The 21,117-nt window shown below is 38.7% G+C and overlaps 1 protein-coding gene and 1 non-coding gene across 6 annotated transcripts in view; both read right to left on the bottom strand.

Annotated features, from left to right (window-relative positions):
• The window catches only part of LOC128700351 (TAF5-like RNA polymerase II p300/CBP-associated factor-associated factor 65 kDa subunit 5L), a 37,222-nt gene extending 16,777 nt beyond the window's left edge, over nt 1-20,445 (bottom strand). Inside the window, exons 1-2 of one of the 5 annotated variants that reach the window (XM_070100078.1) lie at nt 20,343-20,445; nt 18,139-18,272 (exon numbers count right to left, since the gene is read on the bottom strand). Coding sequence is in view for 3 of the 5 variants with exons in the window: in XM_053793484.2 (XP_053649459.1) it covers nt 18,139-18,275; nt 20,116-20,184 (206 nt within the window). In the remaining 2 variants the exon portion in view is untranslated. Of the gene's footprint in view, nt 1-18,138; nt 18,276-20,115; nt 20,315-20,342 lie in introns of those variants that run through there. The other 4 variants (XM_070100077.1, XM_053793484.2, XM_053793479.2 and 1 more) reach the window with 4 other exon arrangements.
• A 553-nt stretch (nt 20,446-20,998) lies between these two features.
• Nucleotides 20,999-21,117, bottom strand: LOC138854834 (5S ribosomal RNA). The gene has a single exon (XR_011394011.1). It is a non-coding gene; the product is annotated as a 5S ribosomal RNA (ribosomal RNA).

Below are 21,117 nucleotides of genomic sequence, written 5' to 3'. Positions count from 1 at the left end.
GATATGTTAGTGTAAACCATCTGAGAAAAATTTAGCATAAAAGATACAGTATACACAGACAGAAACCACTACCGAAAGTTGCAAATGAAATAACATACAATGTAGTATTGTACAGTTGATCCCCCAAAGCTGTAATTCAGAGATTCGATTATACTGCACAAGATGTTTACTGAAGGGCATCTTGAGAATAGCCTTGATTAAACTTAAGGTTCTGGAGGTTACTTTTTATGGTGGGGGCAGAACCTTGGTGCATAAAATGTGATCAATGGCTTTCCAACATCTGTCTGGACACTGTTTCTTATGAATATGAACATTAACTATATTAGAGCACCATACAAAGATATACAGTGGACCCTCGAGTTTCGGCAGCATCGACTTTCGTGAAATCCAACTTTCGGCAAGTTTTTTCGGCAAAATTTGGCCTCACAGTTCATGATTAGACTCGTGATTCGGTGACCGTCTGGTACCTGTCCGCCTGTTACCGTGCACACAAAGCCAGTCTCCCACGCCATTCACGCTCAGTGTGCCACTGTTTACCAACACATGACCATCACCCCGCGGGTTCATACGTAATAATCCATTGTTTTTTGTGATTGCAACTGCTAAATAAGTCACCATGGGCCCAAGGAAAGCTAGTGCAAACCCTTTGGTAAAGAAAGTGAGGAACACAATCGAATTCAAGAAGGAAATCATTGAAAAATATGAGAGTGGAGTGCATGTTACAGAGCTTGCCAGGATGTATGGCAAACCCCATTCAATCATCACTTCGATCGTGGTGAAAGGAAAGGAAATAAAGTGTGCTGTTGTTGCAAAGATTAAGGACATTTGTGCAAAGTGGACTGAAGTGCAAACATTTATGGATGAACTTCACCCTAACAAAGCTCTTGCAGGCTGTATTGGCAACATGTACAATGACAGTGTTGTGTCCCACTTCAGACAAATCTTAAAGAAATGCCAGAAACAGAGCTCTCTGGACAGATATTTTGTGCTACAGGGTTCCAGTGACTCTCAAGTTGTTCCCAGTGCAGGTGTCTTTAAAAAACAAAGAAGGGAAGTAACCCCAGATAAGGACTTCATACCTAAAGTCGTAATAGGAGGAGATTCTCCTTCCAAACAATAGTGTACACCTTCCTCCTATCCCGTCTTCCATTCACCCAGAAGTCTTCAGTAAAAGTAAGTGTAATGTTATTATTATCTTTTATATGCATGTACTTGATTTCTCATTGTTTTCAGTATGTAAATCTTTATTTAATTTGAAAAAAATATTTTATTTTAATATTTTTGGGTGTCTGGAACAGATAAATTTTATTTCCATTATTTCTTATGGGGAAAATGGTTTCGTCATTTGGCAATTTTGACTTTCGGCAGGCTCTCTGGAACGGATTAATCATGAAACTCGGGGGTCCACTGTATAGCCTTTGATATATATATATACGTATATATATATACGTATATATATATACGTATATATATATATATATATATATATATATATATGGAGGGAGTAGTAGGTAAATTTGGGGTGCCAGGGGTAAATGTAAATGGGGAGCCTTTAATTGAGCTATGTGTAAAAAGAAATTTGGTAATAAGTAATACATATTTTACGAAAAAGAGGATAAATAAATATACAAGGTATGATGTAGCACGTAATGAAAGTAGTTTGTTAGATTATGTATTGGTGGATAAAAGGTTGATGGGTAGGCTCCAGGATGTACATGTTTATAGAGGGGCAACTGATATATCAGATGATTATTTAGTTGTAGCTACAGTTAGAGTAAGAGGTAGATGGGAAAAGAGGAAGGTGGCAACAACAAGTAAGAGGGAGGTGAAAGTGTATAAACTAAGGGAGGAGGAAGTTCGGGCGAGATATAAGCGACTATTGGCAGAAAGGTGGGCTAGTGCAAAGATGAGTAGTGGGGGGGTTGAAGAGGGTTGGAATAGTTTTAAAAATGCAGTATTAGAATGTGGGGCAGAAGTTTGTGGTTATAGGAGGGTGGGGGCAGGAGGAAAGAGGAGTGATTGGTGGAATGATGAAGTAAAGGGTGTGATAAAAGAGAAAAAGGTAGCTTACGAGAGGTTTTTACAAAGCAGAAGTGTTATAAGAAGAGCAGAGTATATGGAGAGTAAAAGAAAGGTGAAGAGAGTGGTGAGAGAGTGCAAAAGGAGAGCAGATGAAAGAGTGGGAGAGGCACTGTCAAGAAATTTTAATGAAAATAAGAAAAAATTTTGGAGTGAGTTAAACAAGTTAAGAAAGCCTAGGGAAAGTATGGATTTGTCCGTTAAAAACAGAGTAGGGGAGTTAGTAGATGGGGAGAGGGAGGTATTAGGTAGATGGCGAGAATATTTTGAGGAACTTTTAAATGTTGAGGAAGAAAGGGAGGCGGTAATTTCATGCACTGGCCAGGGAGGTATACCATCTTTTAGGAGTGAAGAAGAGCAGAATGTAAGTGTGGTGGAGGTACGTGAGGCATTACGTAGAATGAAAGGGGGTAAAGCAGCTGGAACTGATGGGATCATGACAGAAATGTTAAAAGCAGGGGGTGATATAGTGTTGGAGTGGTTGGTACTTTTGTTTAATAAATGTATGAAAGAGGGGAAGGTACCTAGGGATTGGCAGAGAGCATGTATAGTCCCTTTATATAAAGGGAAAGGGGACAAAAGAGATTGTAAAAATTATAGAGGAATAAGTTTACTGAGTATACCAGGAAAAGTATACGGTAGAGTTATAATTGAAAGAATTAGAGGTAAGACAGAATGTAGAATTGCAGATGAGCAAGGAGGCTTCAGAGTGGGTAGGGGATGTGTAGATCAAGTGTTTACATTGAAGCATATATGTGAACAGTATTTAGATAAAGGTAGGGAAGTTTTTATTGCATTTATGGATTTAGAAAAGGCATATGATAGAGTGGATAGAGGAGCAATGTGGCAGATGTTGCAAGTTTATGGAATAGGTGGTAAGTTACTAAATGCTGTAAAGAGCTTTTATGAGGATAGTGAGGCTCAGGTTAGGGTGTGTAGAAGAGAGGGAGAATACTTCCCGGTAAAAGTAGGTCTTAGACAGGGATGTGTAATGTCACCATGGTTGTTTAATATATTTATAGATGGGGTTGTAAAAGAAGTAAATGCTAGGGTGTTCGGGAGAGGGGTGGGATTAAATTATGGGGAATCAAATTCAAAATGGAAATTGACACAGTTACTTTTTGCAGATGATACTGTGCTTATGGGAGATTCTAAAGAAAAATTGCAAAGGTTAGTGGATGAGTTTGAGAATGTGTGTAAAGGTAGAAAGTTGAAAGTGAACATAGAAAAGAGTAAGGTGATGAGGGTATCAAATGATTTAGATAAAGAAAAATTGGATATCAAATTGGGGAGGAGGAGTATGGAAGAAGTGAATGTTTTCAGATACTTGGGAGTTGACGTGTCGGCGGATGGATTTATGAAGGATGAGGTTAATCATAGAATTGATGAGGGAAAAAAGGTGAGTGGTGCGTTGAGGTATATGTGGAGTCAAAAAACGTTATCTATGGAGGCAAAGAAGGGAATGTATGAAAGTATAGTAGTACCAACACTCTTATATGGATGTGAAGCTTGGGTGGTAAATGCAGCAGCGAGGAGACGGTTGGAGGCAGTGGAGATGTCCTGTCTAAGGGCAATGTGTGGTGTAAATATTATGCAGAAAATTCGGAGTGTGGAAATTAGGAGAAGGTGTGGAGTTAATAAAAGCATTAGTCAGAGGGCAGAAGAGGGGTTGTTGAGGTGGTTTGGTCATTTAGAGAGAATGGATCAAAGTAGAATGACATGGAAAGCATATAAATCTATAGGGGAAGGAAAGAGGGGTAGGGGTCGTCCTCGAAAGGGTTGGAGAGAGGGGGTAAAGGAGGTTTTGTGGGCGAGGGGCTTGGGCTTCCAGCAAGCGTGCATGAGCGTGTTAGATAGGAGTGAATGGAGATGAATGATACTTGGGACCTGACGATCTGTTGGAGTGTGAGCAGGGTAATATTTAGTGAAGGGATTCAGGGAAACCAGTTATTTTCATATAGTCGGACTTGAGTCCTGGAAATGGGAAGTACAATGCCTGCACTTTAAAGGAGGGGTTTGGGATATTGGCAGTTTGGAGGGATATGTTGTGTATCTTTATACGTATATGCTTCTAAGCTGTTGTATTCTGAGCACCTCTGCAAAAGCAGTGATAATGTGTGAGTGTGGTGAAAGTGTTGAATGATGATGAAAGTATTTTCTTTTTGGGGATTTTCTTTCTTTTTTTGGGTCACCCTGCCTCGGTGGGAGATGACCGACTTGTTGAAATATATATATATATATATATATATATATATATATATATATATATATATATATATATATATATATATATATATATATATATATATATATATACATATACATATACATATACATATATATACATATATATATATATATATATATATATATATATTTATATATATTTTTAGGTAGTAGGTTGGTAGACAGCAACCACCCAGGGAGGTACTACCGTCCTGCCAAGTGAGTGTAAAACGAAGCCTGTGATTGTTTTACATGATGGTAGGATTGCTGATGTCTTTTGTCTGTCTCATAAATATGCAAGATTACAGGCATGTCTTGCTACTTCTACTTACACTTAGGTCACACTACACATACATGTACACATTTATTTATACACACTCATCTGAGTTTTCTTTGATTTTATCTTAATAGTTCTTGGTCTTATTAATTTTCCTTTTATATCCATGGGGAAGTGGAATAAGAATCTTTCCTCCGTAAGCCATGCGTGTTGTAAAAGTCAACTAAAATGCCGGGAACAATGGGCTAGTAACCCCTTTTCCTGTAAAGATTACTAAAAAGAATAAGAAGAAGAAAATTGTCAAAGTGGGAAGTCTGAATGTGCGTGGATGTTGTGCAGATGATAAGAAAGAGATGATTGTGGATGTTATGAATGAGAAGAAGCTGGATGTCCTGGCTTTAAGTGAAACAAAGCTGAAGGGGGTGGGAGAGTTTCAGTGGAGAGGAATAAATGGGATTAGGTCAGGGGTTTCAAATAGAGTTAGAGCTAAAGAAGGAGTAGCAATAATGTTGAAGGATAAGCTATGGCAGGAAAAGAGGGACTATAAATGTATTAATTCAAGGATTATGTGGAGTAAAATAAAGATTGGATGTGAAAAGTGGGTTATAATAAGCGTGTATGCACCTGGAGAAGAGAGAAGTGTAGAGGAGAGAGAGAGATTTTGGGAAATGTTGAGTGAATGCGTGGGGAGTTTTGAATCAAGTGTGAGAGTAATGGTGGTTGGGGATTTTAATGCTAAAGTGGGTAAAAATGTTATGGAGGGAGTAGTAGGTAAATTTGGGGTGCCAGGGGTAAATGTAAATGGGGAGCCTTTAATTGAGCTATGTGTAGAAAGAAATTTGGTAATAAGTAATACATATTTTATGAAAAAGAGGATAAATAAATATACAAGGTATGATGTAGCACGTAATGAAAGTAGTTTATTAGATTATGTATTGGTGGATAAAAGGTTGATGGGTAGGCTCCAGGATGTACATGTTTATAGAGGGGCAACTGATATATCGGATCATTATTTAGTTGTAGCTACAGTTAGAGTAAGAGGTAGATGGGAAAAGAGGAAGGTGGCAACAACAAGTAAGAGGGAGGTGAAAGTGTATAAACTAAGGGAGGAGGAAGTTCGGGTGAGATATAAGCGACTATTGGCAGAAAGGTGGGCTAGTGCAAAGATGAGTAGTGGGGGGGTTGAAGAGGGTTGGAATAGTTTTAAAAATGCAGTATTAGAATGTGGGGCAGAAGTTTGTGGTTATAGGAGGGTGGGGGCAGGAGGAAAGAGGAGTGATTGGTGGAATGATGAAGTAAAGGGTGTGATAAAAGAGAAAAAGGTAGCTTATGAGAGGTTTTTACAAAGCAGAAGTGTTATAAGAAGAGCAGAGTATATGGAGAGTAAAAGAAAGGTAAAGAGAGTGGTGAGAGAGTGCAAAAGGAGAGCAGATGATAGAGTGGGAGAGGCACTGTCAAGAAATTTTAATGAAAATAAGAAAAAATTTTGGAGTGAGTTAAACAAGTTAAGAAAGCCTAGGGAAAATATGGATTTGTCAGTTAAAAACAGAGTAGGGGAGTTAGTAGATGGGGAGATGGAGGTATTGGGTAGATGGCGAGAATATTTTGAGGAACTTTTAAATGTTAAGGAAGAAACAGAGGCAGTAATTTCATGCACTGGTCAGGGAGGTATACCATCTTTTAGGAGTGAAGAAGAGCAGAATGTAAGTGTGGGGGAGGTACGTGAGGCATTACGTAAAATGAAAGGGGGTAAAGCAGCTGGAACTGATGGGATCATGACAGAAATGTTAAAAGCAGGGGGGGATATAGTGTTGGAGTGGTTGGTACTTTTGTTTAATAAATGTATGAAAGAGGGGAAGGTACCTAGGGATTGGCAGAGAGCATGTATAGTCCCTTTATATAAAGGGAAAGGGGACAAAAGAGACTGTAAAAATTATAGAGGAATAAGCTTACTGAGTATACCAGGAAAAGTGTACGGTAGGGTTATAATTGAAAGAATTAGAGGTAAGACAGAATGTAGGATTGCGGATGAGCAAGGAGGTTTTAGAGTGGGTAGGGGATGTGTAGATCAGGTGTTTACATTGAAGCATATATGTGAACAGTATTTAGATAAAGATAGGGAAGTTTTTATTGCATTTATGGATTTAGAAAAGGCATATGATAGAGTGGATAGAGGAGCAATGTGGCAGATGTTGCAAGTATATGGAATAGGTGGTAAGTTATTAAATGCTGTAAAGAGTTTTTATGAGGATAGTGAGGCTCAGGTTAGGGTGTGTAGAAGAGAGGGAGACTACTTCCCGGTAAAAGTAGGTCTTAGACAGGGATGTGTAATGTCACCATGGTTGTTTAATATATTTATAGATGGGGTTGTAAAGGAAGTAAATGCTAGGGTGTTTGGGAGAGGGGTGGGATTAAATTATGGGGAATCAAATTCAAAATGGGAATTGACACAGTTACTTTTTGCTGATGATACTGTGCTTATGGGAGATTCTAAAGAAAAATTGCAAAGGTTAGTGGATGAGTTTGGGAATGTGTGTAAAGGTAGAAAGTTGAAAGTGAACATAGAAAAGAGTAAGGTGATGAGGGTGTCAAATGATTTAGATAAAGAAAAATTGGATATCAAATTGGGGAGGAGGAGTATGGAAGAAGTGAATGTTTTCAGATACTTGGGAGTTGACGTGTCGGCGGATGGATTTATGAAGGATGAGGTTAATCATAGAATTGATGAGGGAAAAAAGGTGAGTGGTGCGTTGAGGTATATGTGGAGTCAAAAAACGTTATCTATGGAGGCAAAGAAGGGAATGTATGAAAGTATAGTAGTACCAACACTCTTATATGGGTGTGAAGCTTGGGTGGTAAATGCAGCAGCGAGGAGACGGTTGGAGGCAGCGGAGATGTCCTGTTTAAGGGCAATGTGTGGTGTAAATATTATGCAGAAAATTCGGAGTGTGGAAATTAGGAGAAGGTGTGGAGTTAATAAAAGTATTAGTCAGAGGGCAGAAGAGGGGTTGTTGAGGTGGTTTGGTCATTTAGAGAGAATGGATCACAGTAGAATGACATGGAAAGCATATAAATCTATAGGGGAAGGAAGGCGGGGTAGGGGTCGTCCTCGAAAGGGTTGGAGAGAGGGGGTAAAGGAGGTTTTGTGGGTAAGGGGCTTGGACTTCCAGCAAGCGTGCGTGAGCGTGTTAGATAGGAGTGAATGGAGACGAATGGTACTTGGGACCTGACGATCTGTTGGAGTGTGAGCAGGGTAATATTTAGTGAAGGGATTCAGGGAAACCGGTTATTTTCATATAGTCGGACTTGAGTCCTGGAAATGGGAAGTACAATGCCTGCACTTTAAAGGAGGGGTTTGGGATATTGGCAGTTTGGAGGGATATGTTGTGTATCTTTATATGTTTATGCTTCTAGACTGTTGTATTCTGAGCACCTCTGCAAAAACAGTGATAATGTGCGAGTGTGGTGAAAGTGTTGAATGATGATGAAAGTATTTTCTTTTTGGGGATTTTCTTTCTTTTTTGGGTCACCCTGCCTCGGTGGGAGACGGCGGACTTGTTGAAAAAAAAAAAAAAAAATAATAAAAATATATATATATATATATATATATATATATATATATATATATATATATATATATATATATATATATATATATATATATATATATATATATATACAGTGGACCCCCGCATAACGATTACCTCCGAATGCGACCAATTATGTAAGTGTATTTATGTAAGTGCGTTTGTACGTGTATGTTTGGGGGTCTGAAATGGACTAATCTACTTCACAATATTTCTTATGGAAACAAATTCGGTCAGTACTGGCACCTGAACATACTTCTGGAGTGAAAAAATATCGTTAACCGGGGGTCCACTGTATATATATATATATATATATATATATATATATATATATATATATATATATATATATATATATATATATATATATATATATATATATATATATATATACACAGTATATTGGCAGTTTGGAGGGATATGTTGTGTATCTTTACACGTATATGCTTCTAAACTGTTGTATTCTGAGCACCTCTGCAAAAACAGTAATAATGTGTGAGTGTGGTGAAAGTGTTGAATGATGATGAAAGTATTTTTCTTTTTGGGGATTTTCTTTCTTTTTTGGGTCACCCTGCCTCGGTGGGAGACGGCCGACTTGTTGAAAAAAAAAAAAAACAGTACGTGTATATATATACAGTGGACCCCTGCTTTACGATCAGCTACCAATGTAACCAATTATGTAAGTGTATTTATGTAAGTCCATTGGTACATGTATGTTTGGGGGTCTGAAATGGACTAATCTAATTTACAATATTCCTTATGGGAACAAATTTGTTCAGTACTGGCACCTGAACATACTTCTGGAATGAAATAATATCGTAAACCGGGGGTCCACTGTATATATATATATATATATATATATATATATATATATATATGTATACATACAGTGGACCCCCGCATACCGTTGGCCTTGCATAACGTTAAATCCGCATACCGCTACATTTTATCGCCAAGATTTTGCCTCGCATACCGCTAAAAAACCCACTCAACGCTGTTCGTCCGAGACGTGTCTAATGTGCGCCCTTAGCCAGCCTCACATGTTCCGCCGGTGGCATTGTTTACCAGCCAGCCTCCGCAGTAACATCCAAGCATACAATCGGAACATTTCGTATTATTACAGTGTTTTTGGTGATTTTATCTGCAAAATAAGTGACCATGGGCCCCAAGTAAGCTTCTAGTGCCAACCCTACAGCAATAAGGGTGAGAATTACTATAGAGATGAAGAAAAGGATCATTGATAAGTATGAAAGTGGAGTGCGTGTCTCCGAGCTGGCCAGGTTGTATAATAAACCCCAATCAACCATTGCTACTATTGGTGGTACAGCTGCTGCTGCTGCTGTACCACCGTCAGCTGCTGCTGCTGCTGTAGTACCGTCTGCTGCTGCTGTAGCATCGTCTGCTGCTGCTGTAGCACTGTCAGCTGCTGCTGCTGTTGTACCACCGTCAGCTGCTGCTGCTGCTGTTGTAGTACTGTCTGCTGCTGCTGTAGTACCGTCTGCTGCTGCTGTAGCATCGTCTGCTGCTGCTGTAGCATCGTCTGCTGCTGCTGTAGCACTGTCAGCTGCTGCTGCTGCTGTACCACCGTCAGCTGCTGCTGCTGCTGTAGTACCGTCTGCTGCTGCTGTAGCATCATCTGCTGCTGCTGTAGCATCGTCTGCTGCTGCTGTAGCACTGTCAGCTGCTGCTGCTGCTGCTGCTGTAGCACCGTTGTTGGTGTGGCTTATTGAGAATACCAAGAAACAATTAACCCCAGAGGATTTGCCACCCAGGATAACCCAAAAAAGTCAGTGTCATCGAAGACTGTCTAACTTATTTCCATTGGGGTCCTTAATCTTGTCTCCAAGGATGCAACCCACACCAGTCTACTAACGCCCAGGTGAACAGGGAAAAATGCCTGGAACTAGTGCTCATATTGGTGAATTTAAAGCCAGCAAAGGTTGGTTTGAGAGATTTAAGAATCGTAGTGGCATACACAGTGTGATAAGGCCTGTTCTGGAAGAAAATGCCAAACTGGACCTACAGTACTCAGGAGGAAAAGGCACTCCCAGGACACAGTGTCTCATCAGTCATTGCTGCATCTTCAATAAAGGTAAGTGTCATTTATTCTTCATTTAGTAGAGTAGTACATGCACAATATATATTGTGCATGTACTACTCTACTATTGTGCATGTATCCTTCTCTTTGTGTGTAGGAAAATGTATATTTCATGTGGTAAAATTTTTTTTTCATACTTTTGGGTGTCTTGCACGGATTAATTTGATTTCCATTATTTCTTATGGGGAAAATTCATTTGCATAACGATAATTTCGCATAACAATGAGCTCTCTTGCACGGATTAATATCGCTATGCGGGGGTCCACTGTATATATACAGTAAAAGTAGGCCTTAGACAAGGATGTGTGATGTCACCGTGGTTGTTTAATATATTTATAGATGGGGTTGTAAGAGAAGTAAATGCGAGGGTCTTGGCAAGAGGCGTGGAGTTAAAAGATAAAGAATCACACACAAAGTGGGAGTTGTCACAGCTGCTCTTTGCTGATGACACTGTGCTCTTGGGAGATTCTGAAGAGAAGTTGCAGAGATTGGTGGATGAATTTGGTAGGGTGTGCAAAAGAAGAAAATTAAAGGTGAATACAGGAAAGAGTAAGGTTATGAGGATAACAAAAAGATTAGGTGATGAAAGATTGAATATCAGATTGGAGGGAGAGAGTATGGAGGAGGTGAACGTATTCAGATATTTGGGAGTGGACGTGTCAGCGGATGGGTCTATGAAAGATGAGGTGAATCATAGAATTGATGAGGGAAAAAGAGTGAGTGGTGCACTTAGGAGTCTGTGGAGACAAAGAACTTTGTCCTTGGAGGCAAAGAGGGGAATGTATGAGAGTATAGTTTTACCAACGCTCTTGTATGGGTGTGAAGCGTGGGTGATGAATGTTGCAGCGAGGAGAAGGCTGGAGGCAGTGGAGATGTCATGTCTGAGGGCAATGTGTGGTGTGAATATAATGCAGAGAATTCGTAGTTTGGAAGTTAGGAGGAGGTGCGGGATTACCAAAACTGTTGTCCAGAGGGCTGAGGAAGGGTTGTTGAGGTGGTTCGGACATGTAGAGAGAATGGAGCGAAACAGAATGACTTCAAGAGTGTATCAGTCTGTAGTGGAAGGAAGGCGGGGTAGGGGTCGGCCTAGGAAGGGTTGGAGGGAGGGGGTAAAGGAGGTTTTGTGTGCGAGGGGCTTGGACTTCCAGCAGGCATGCGTGAGCGTGTTTGATAGGAGTGAATGGAGACAAATGGTTTTTAATACTTGACGTGCTGTTGGAGTGTGAGCTAAGTAACATTTATGAAGGGATTCAGGGAAACCGGCAGGCCGGACTTGAGTCCTGGAGATGGGAAGTACAGTGCCTGCACTCTGAAGGAGGGGTGTTAATGTTGCAGTTTAAAAACTGTAGTGTAAAGCACCCTTCTGGCAAGACAGTGATGGAGTGAATGATGGTGAAAGTTTTTCTTTTTCGGGCCACCCTGCCTTGGTGGGAATCGGCCGGTGTGATAATAAAAAAATAATAAAAAAAATATATATATTCTCCATGGGGAAGTGGAACAGAATTCTTCCACCGTAAGCCATGCGTGTTGTAAGAGGCGACTAAAATGCCGGGAGCAAGGGGCTAGTAACCCCTTCTCCTGTATATATTACTAAATGTAAAAGGAGAAACTTCCGTTTTTCCTTTTGGGCCACCCCGCCTTGGTGGGATACGGCTGGTGTGTTGAAAGAAAGAAAGAAAGATATATATTATATATATATATATATATATATATATATATATATATAATATATATATATATAATATATATATATATATAATATATATATATATATAATATATATATATATATATATATATATATATATATATATTATACATATATATATATTATACGTATATATATATTATACATATATAAATATATATTATACATATATATATATATATATATATATATATATATATATATATATATATATATATATATATATATAATACAGTGGAACCTCAAAAATCGAACCTATCACATATCGAACATTTCGAAAATAAGACCATTTTTTCGGATAAACTGTGTCCCTATTATCGAACACGCCCCTATTTTCGGACTGCCGGGTATGGGACCTGTCCACTGGCCCGCTCTCTCCGCGTCCACGCAGTGAGCAGTCTAAGTTTGTTTATGCTTGAGTGAACACTTAACCTGCGATCTCATTCACACATTTTACGATTATTTGTGTTTAGTGCTTGTGGGGCTGTGAAATAAGCTGCCATGGGCCCAAAGAAACTTGCTAGCGGTACCCCTGTGGTAAAGAAAGTGAGAAACACCATAGATGTGAAGAAGGAAATAATACAGAAGTATGAGATTGGAGTGAGACTTGTTGAGCTTGCCAGGATGTACAGAGGACTGTGGACAGTTATTTTGTGAGACAGAAACAGATGACTGTGGACAGTTATTTTGTGAGACAGAAACAGACGACTGTGGACAGTTATTTTGTGAGACAGAAACAGACAACTGTGGAGTTATTTTGTGAGACAGAAACAGACGACTGTGGAGTTATTTTGTGAGACAGAAACAGACAACTGTGGAGTTATTTTGTGAGACAAACAGACGATTGTGGACAGTTATTTTGTGAGACAAACAGACGACTGTGGAGTTATTTTGTGAGACAAACAGACGCTGTTAGTACTGTATTTTATACTGTAAGGTTTAGGATAAACACTTTGTACAACACAAATAGTTGTTTATTTCCCAGAAATTTGGCATAAAAAACATGGTCGTAAGTCGAGTTGTCGTAAGTCGAGCAGGTCGTAAGTCGGATGGTATGTATGTATGTATGTATGTATGTATGTATGTATGTATGTATATATGTATGTATATATATATGTATATATATATATATATATGTATATATATATATGTATATATATATATGTATATATATATGTATATATATATATGTATGTATACATATATATATAATATATATTATATATATATATATATATATATATATATATATATATATATATATATATATGTATATATATATATGTATATATATATATATGTATATATATATATATATATATATATATATATATATACAGTGGACCCCCGCATAACGGACACCTTGCATAGCGGACAATCCGCATAGCGGACGCTTTGTTCGCTAAAATTTTGCCCCGCATAGTGGACAAAAACCCGCTCAGCGGCCTTCGTCCGAGACGCGTCCAATGTGCGCCCTCAGCCAGCCTCACATGTGCCGCCTGTGCCATTGTTTACCAGCCAGCCTCCGCGGTAACATTCAAGCATACAATCGGAATATTTCGTATTATTACAGTGTTTTCGGTGCTGTTTCTGGAAAATAAGTGACCATGGGCCCCAAGAAAGCTTCTAGTTCCAACCCTACAGCAATAAGGGTTAGAATTCCCATTGAAATGAAGAAAGAGATCATTGATAAGTATGAAAGTGGAGTGCGTATCACCGACCTGGTCAGGTTGTACAAGAAACCCAAATCAACCATCTCTTCTATTGTGGGCAAGAAAACGGCAATCAAGGAAGCTGTTGTTGCCAAAGGTTTAACTGTGTTTTCGAAACAAAGATCACAAGTGATGGAAGATGTTGAGAGACTCTTATTGGTGTGGATAAATGAAAAACAGCTAGCAGGAGATAGCGTCTCTCAAGCGATCATATGTGAAAAGGCTAGGAAGTTGCATGAGGATTTAATTAAAAAAATGCCTGCAACTAGTGATGATGTGAGTGAATTTAAGGCCAGCAAAGGTTGGTTTGAGAGATTTAAGAAGCGTAGTGGCATACATAGTGTGATACGGCATGGTGAGGCTGCCAGTTCGGACCACAAAGCGGCTGAAAAATATGTGCATGAATTCAAGGAGTACATAGAAACTGAAGGACTGAAACCTGAACAAGTGTTTAATTGTGATGAAACAGGCCTGTTCTGGAAGAAAATGCCAAGCAGGACCTACATTACTCAGGAGGAAAAGGCACTCCCAGGACATAAGCCTATGAAAGACAGGCTTACTTTGTTGATGTGTGCCAATGCTAGTGGTGATTGCAAAGTTAAGCCTTTATTAGTGTATCACTCTGAAACTCCCAGAGCGTTCAGGCAAAAGAATGTCCTCAAGGATAATTTGTGTGTGCTGTGGAGGGCAAACAGTAAGGCATGGGTCACTAGGGAATTTTTCTATAACTGGTTACACCATGCATTTGCCCCCAATGTGAAAGATTACCTAACTGAAAAGAAATTAGAACTTAAGTGCCTCCTGGTGTTAGACAATGCCCCTGGTCATCCTACAGACGTGGCAGAGCGACTTTATGGGGACATGAGCTTCATTAAGGTCAAGTTTTTGCCTCCTAATACCACTCCTCTCCTGCAGCCCATGGACCAGCAGGTCATTTCCAACTTCAAGAAACTGTACACAAAAGCTCTGTTTCAAAAGTGCTTTGAAGTGACCACAGACACTCGATTGACTCTAAAAGAGTTTTGGAAGGATCACTTTAATATCCTCAATTGTGTAAACCTTATAGGTAAGGCTTGGGAGGGAGTGACTAAGAGAACCTTGAACTCTGCTTGGAAGAAACTGTGGCCAGAATGTGTAGACAAAAGGGATTTTGAAGGGTTTGAGGCTAACCCTGAGAGGAGTATACCAGTTGAGGAATCAATTGTGGCATTGGGGAAGTCCTTGGGGTTGGAGGTTAGTGGGGAGGATGTGGAAGAGTTGGTGGAGGAGGACAATGAAGAACTAACCACTGATGAGCTGATAGATCAACTTCAAGAGCAAGAGGCCAGACCTGGGGAAACTGGTTCAAAGGAGGGGAGAGAGAAATTGAAGGAATTGCCTACTTCAAAGATTAAGGAAATGTGTGCAAAATGGCTTGAAGTGCAAACCTTTTTTGATGAAAATCACCCTCACACAGCTATTGCAAGCCGTGCTGGTGACTGTTACAATGACAGTGTTGTGAACCACTTTAGACAAATCATAAAGGAACGAGAGGTACAGGCCACTATGGACAGATATGTTGTGCGAAAGAAGTCCAGTGACTCTGAAGCTGGTCCTAGTGGCATTAAAAGAAGAAGGGAAGTAACCCCAGAAAAGGACTTGCCTCCTCAAGTCTTAATGGAAGGGGATTCCCCTTCTAAACACTAACACTCTCTCTCCCCTCCTCCCATCCCATCAATCATCACCAGATCTTCAATAAAAGTAAGTGTCATGTAATTGTGCATGCCTTTTTCAGTTTGTGTGTACTAAAATTAACATTTTTTTGTGGTAAAAAAATTTTTTTTTCATACTTTTGGGTGTCTTGCACGGATTAATTTTATTTCCATTATTTCTTATGGGGAAAATTAATTCACATAGCGAACATTTCGCATAACAGCCAGCCCTCTTGCACGGATTAAGGTCGCTATGCGGGGGTCCACTGTATATATATATATATATATATATATATATTTATATTTATATATATATTTATATATATATATATATATATATATATATATATATATATATATATATATATATATATATATATATATATATATGGTATAAACCTTGGTAATAAATACCGACAAGTTGGTTTAGAAAGACACGTAAGCAAACACTATGACATATTTATTAGAAAACGTTTCGGTCCTGGGACCTTGATCACTTCTAACACCAAGACACCCGCACTAAGAGAGGAGTCCTCATTGGCTTCTTCTTGAGAGCTCTTCGCATCTCCAGCCCTTGTTTCCTAGAAGAAGAATGCACTTACATAACACAAGCCTTTACACGTCTTCAGTTCCCATCTTTCTTCATCCGAGATTGCAGACTAAGGCACAAGCTATTCTCAACAAACCGCCCATGGAACAGCCCCCTAAGCAGTTCATAGTACTCCCATGTGGTGATGTTGCCACGAATACTCGCCGGGCACTTGCTATGGGTAACATCAACGTTTCCACCATAAACACATCATCTATCAAAGACCTCACTACGAAATGCAGCCCCACACCTCTAACTTCTACAGCAGGCGTCTACACTATCCCCTGTGGGTTCTGTCCCAAGAAATATGTAGGCGAGACAGGCAGAGATCTTGCAGTCCGCCTGAATGAGCATCGAAATGCCTCTAACAGAGACGATGTAAGGTACGCCTGTGTCCTCCACAGAGACTCCACAGGACATTTGATGAACTGGAATGAGGCACAACTCGTTCTCACCGAACCAGACCTCAGACGCCGACGGTGCCTAGAAGCCTCACTAATTGTCGTCACCGACACTATAGAACGCAACACTGGAAACTACAAAATTTCAAAAACATTGGCATACATGATACTTAAGCACCACCAACCCAACAACACAGGAGTCACATGATTTCATCGTCTACCCGTCCTCATCATAGGCAGAGGTTGTTTTGATAAGGACCTGCCTCGCATGGGCCAGTAGGCCTTCTACAGTGTTCCTCCATTCTTATGTTCTTATGACATTCCTCAGGTCACGTGCGTCACACCTCACTCTCCACCTATATATAATGCCTTTCTACCTCTGTATGTTAGAAGTGATCAAGGTCCCAGGACCGAAACGTTTTCTAATAAATATGTCATAGTGTTTGCTTACGTGTCTTTCTAAACCAATATATGTATGTATGTATGTATGTATGTATGTATATATATATATATATATATATATATATATATATATATATATATATATATATATATATATATATATATATATATATATATATATATATATATATATATATATATATATATATACACACATGTATATATATATATTTTATTAACACACTGGCCGATTCCCACCAAGGCAGAGTGGCCTGAAAAAGGAAAACTTTCACCATCATTCACTCCATCACTGTCTTGCCAGAAGGGTGCTTTACACTACAGTTTTTAAACTGCAACACCCAGGGAAGTACTACCGTCCTGCCAGATGACTGTGAAATAGAAACCTGTAACTGTTTTGCATGATGGTAAGATTGCTGGTTTCTTTTTCTGTCTCATAAACACGCTAGATAACAGGGATATCTTGCTACTCCTACTTACACTTTGGTCACACTTCACAGACACGCACATGCATGCATGCATATATATATATATATATATATATATATATATATATATATATATATATATATATATATATATATATATATATATATATATATATATATATATATATATATATATATATATATATATATGAGGGGTGTTAATGTTGCAGTTTAAAAACTGTAGTGTAAAGCACCCTTCTGGCAAGACAGTGATGGAGTGAATGATGGTGAAAGTTTTTCTTTTTCGGGCCACCCTGCCTTGGTGGGAATCGGCCGGTGTGATAATAAAAAAAAAAATATATATATATATATACATATATATATACATATACATATACATATACATACATACATACATACATACATACATACATACATACATACATCTAGGTTTTTCTCTTTTTTCTAAATAGCCCTTGTTCTTCTTTATTTCTTCTATTGTCCATGGGGAAGTGGAAAAGAATCTTTCCTCCGTAAGCCATGCATGTCGTATGAGGCGACTAAAATGCCGGGAGCAATGGGCTAGTAACCCCTTCTCCTGTAGACATTTACTAGAAAAGAGAAGAAGAAAAACTTTATATATATTTGGGAGTTCAACTGATACTGAAAATTTAGGTAGAAACATATTGCATTTGGTAAATACAGTACTCTAAATATATATAATGTCAAGTATTCAACTACACTAATACTTTCAAGAATTACACAATATACTGCAAAGGAAATTACTGATCCATTGTAATGACCATGTTTGGGAAAGTAAATTGTACACATTTCCAAACACAAATTAGAAAATTATAAGACATAAGACTGGACAGTAACAATTTTAATCAGAAAAATCCTATGGTAAATGATAACGCACTCACCTGACGTACTGATGATCAATATGGGAATGGTGAGTAGAGGTAGTGGAGAAGGTGAAGCTGTTAGGTGTAGAAGGAGATACAAGACCTAACACTCCAGCTTGCTGCTCTGAAATTGTCCCCCCTGATGGCTGGCTCTGCTAAGAAAACAAAACCTTTAATCCTCCTTTCATGTTTTACGTAAATAAAATACTGTATTGTAATAAATTGTGCAATTAATACCATGGGAGATCTCAAATACCCCTAAAAAATTAAATACATGCCAAAAGAGTACATTTTTTTTCATAGAGTAAGCTTTCTTAAAAAACGCTCCTTTGTAAAGGCTGATATTTTATAAATGTGATTGAAAGAGTGCATCCTAAATTGAATAGCGCATCAAAAGACCTTAACAGTACATGCTATTCAATTTTGGATGCCCATTTTCAACTGTATTTAAAAAAAATGCACTACAGTATATAGAATAGATACATAAAATAATTTGCCTTATAAATTCAGAATAATGAGTGCTTGAGGTGACTGAATTAAAGAAATTCAACACCTCCACTACCTTAGGTTAGTGGAGGTGGGATAGAAAGTAAAACTGTGCCATTTTTACATACTGAAAACCTAAGTTAGTGGAGGTGTTGAATTTCTATAATTTAGTCACCCCAGGAACTCATTATTCTGAATATGGGATATATCACTGTATATTACAGTACTGTACTACAATTACTAATATTTCCTAAAAAAGTTTAGTTGTTCATGAGTTTTTGATTTGAGAGCAAAGAATAAGAGATTATGCATACAATTCTTTATACTATAGTACTTAAGTGAAGCATGTGATCTAATTGTCAGTAATAGTATGCACCAAAATATTAGATAAAAGAAAAATATTCAAGTACACTGCTGTACTAGACACTAAACTTTTCATATATCAGACCTCTATGTAACAAACTTCAGAAATAACAAAATCCACTGGGTCAACCGATTTGTAAACAACAGTCAAAGCCTGTTGTCAATTATTGTCACTATCACAGCAAAGCAAGCTCTTCTCAGTGCATTATGACTGTCATTACCAGCCACTTGCTTCCCCTATTACTATTATATGGAGACTTTACTGTTCTGTTAATTAAATTACACATTCAAACAATAAAAAAAAAAACACTGACTTATTTATTTAAGTCGTTTAAAAATAACTTTTCTCTTCCCACTAGCCTGATACACATGACTTCTTTGTAAGAAGCATACAAAAAAATATTCTTTTCCTTCCTATGCCACCTAGCCTGGAAAATCACTTTCATCCTATTATGTTCCATTCTATGCACCATATTCTTGGTCCTTCCTTGGAATAAATCAGATTATTTACGATTCCCTAGGTGTTTCCCAATGAAAATAATGATAATAATGATAATGACAATCCTTGGGCACTAAATTACCTAGTAGAAATTGCTTAATCGAGTTAATGTACAAATTGCTTAATTGACTTGTTGTAGTAAGTTTATGAGCTCAAAGCTCTTGAGCCCACATCTTGCCTTCCTGTTGTCTGCCTTTTTCTAAAATTTATTTTATTGCATTTCATGTCGACTGCCTCTTATGCAAGGGTGGAAAGCAAATAGTTTTGAAATTTGAATAGCACTTTGTGTAGATCACTCAGCACTCTTGGCAATTAAAACAATACAATACACTTTATAGACAAGCATTAAGTTACCAAAGAATAAAGATCTATTAAAATAAATCTACAAGCAATCCTCGAAACTGGTCATAGGTGTCACAGGGCCCCCATGTCCATCGTGAGTGAAACCAAAATTTGCGATAACTATGGCACTTTAGGCATTTTGGAGGGCAAAGTATTGCCAATATGATAGCTACAACATTAATACAAAGATCACAATATAGCCATTATTATTATACTCAAAAAGTAAGTGAACAAACCACATCAGTCAGACACAAACGTTTCAAGCTAAACACCATCTCAGCCCTCCTAAGGTAGCTTCAACGTACCTCCAAGTTTCTTCTCTTTAAATACTCGTTGACATTAGCCATTATTTTCTCTGTCTTGACCTTCTTCATCTTTTAGTGCATCTTTTAGTGCATGCTGGACGTCATAGTGGAAGACTGCAGCTGATGGCCAGCAGACATGTTTACCAAACACACGCCTGCCAACCCTACCTCACTACTACTACAACCACACACACGGTGAATATAACCATAACTACAACTTTACTTACTCTAGATTATGCACCCCTCAAGGGAGGTTCCTTGACGCTGGTGAGGGGTTCTTGATCTAGGGAATTGGATCCGTGCTCCAGTTCCCTGAATTGAGCCTGAATACCTTCCAACCCTCCCCCCCACATGCGTTGTATAATCCTAAGGGTTTAGCGCTCCCACATGATTATAATAATAATAATCTAGATTATGCAGAAATCGCAAACAAGCGATACAAGATGCAAAACAGCCTTTCGTGTTGCAATCAACACATCTTTAGGAGCTTGCAATGTTGCAAAGCGATCACTAGGAGCACCTTTGTAAAGACTCTTCCTGTAGTGATCACACACTGACCCTGCAGGTGGTAAGATAAGATAAGATAAGATTTCGTTCGGATTTTTAACCCCGGAGGGTTAGCCACCCAGGATAACCCAAGAAAGTCAGTGCGTCACCGAGGACTGTCTAACTTATTTCCATTGGGGTCCTTAATCTTGTCCCCCAGGATGCGACCCACACCAGTCGACTAACACCCAGGTACCTATTTGCTGCTAGGTGAACAGGACAACAGGTGTAAGGAAACGTGTCGGAATGTTTCCACCCGCCGGGAATCGAACCCGGGCCCTCCGTGTGTGAAGCGGGAGCTTTAGTCACCAGGCCACGGGGCCACCCAAAGGTTTAATGCCAACAGCATTTGGTGTTCCCAGGCGGTCACCCATCCAAGTACTAACCAAACCCAACGTTGCTTAACTTCGCTGATCGGACGAGAAGCGGTGTATTCAACGTGGTATGGCCGTTGAC

The sequence above is a fragment of the Cherax quadricarinatus genome, chromosome 71 (genome assembly GCF_038502225.1).
Source record: "Cherax quadricarinatus isolate ZL_2023a chromosome 71, ASM3850222v1, whole genome shotgun sequence".
Lineage (NCBI taxonomy): Eukaryota > Metazoa > Arthropoda > Malacostraca > Decapoda > Parastacidae > Cherax > Cherax quadricarinatus.
This window is presented reverse-complemented; position numbering and strand designations above follow the sequence as displayed.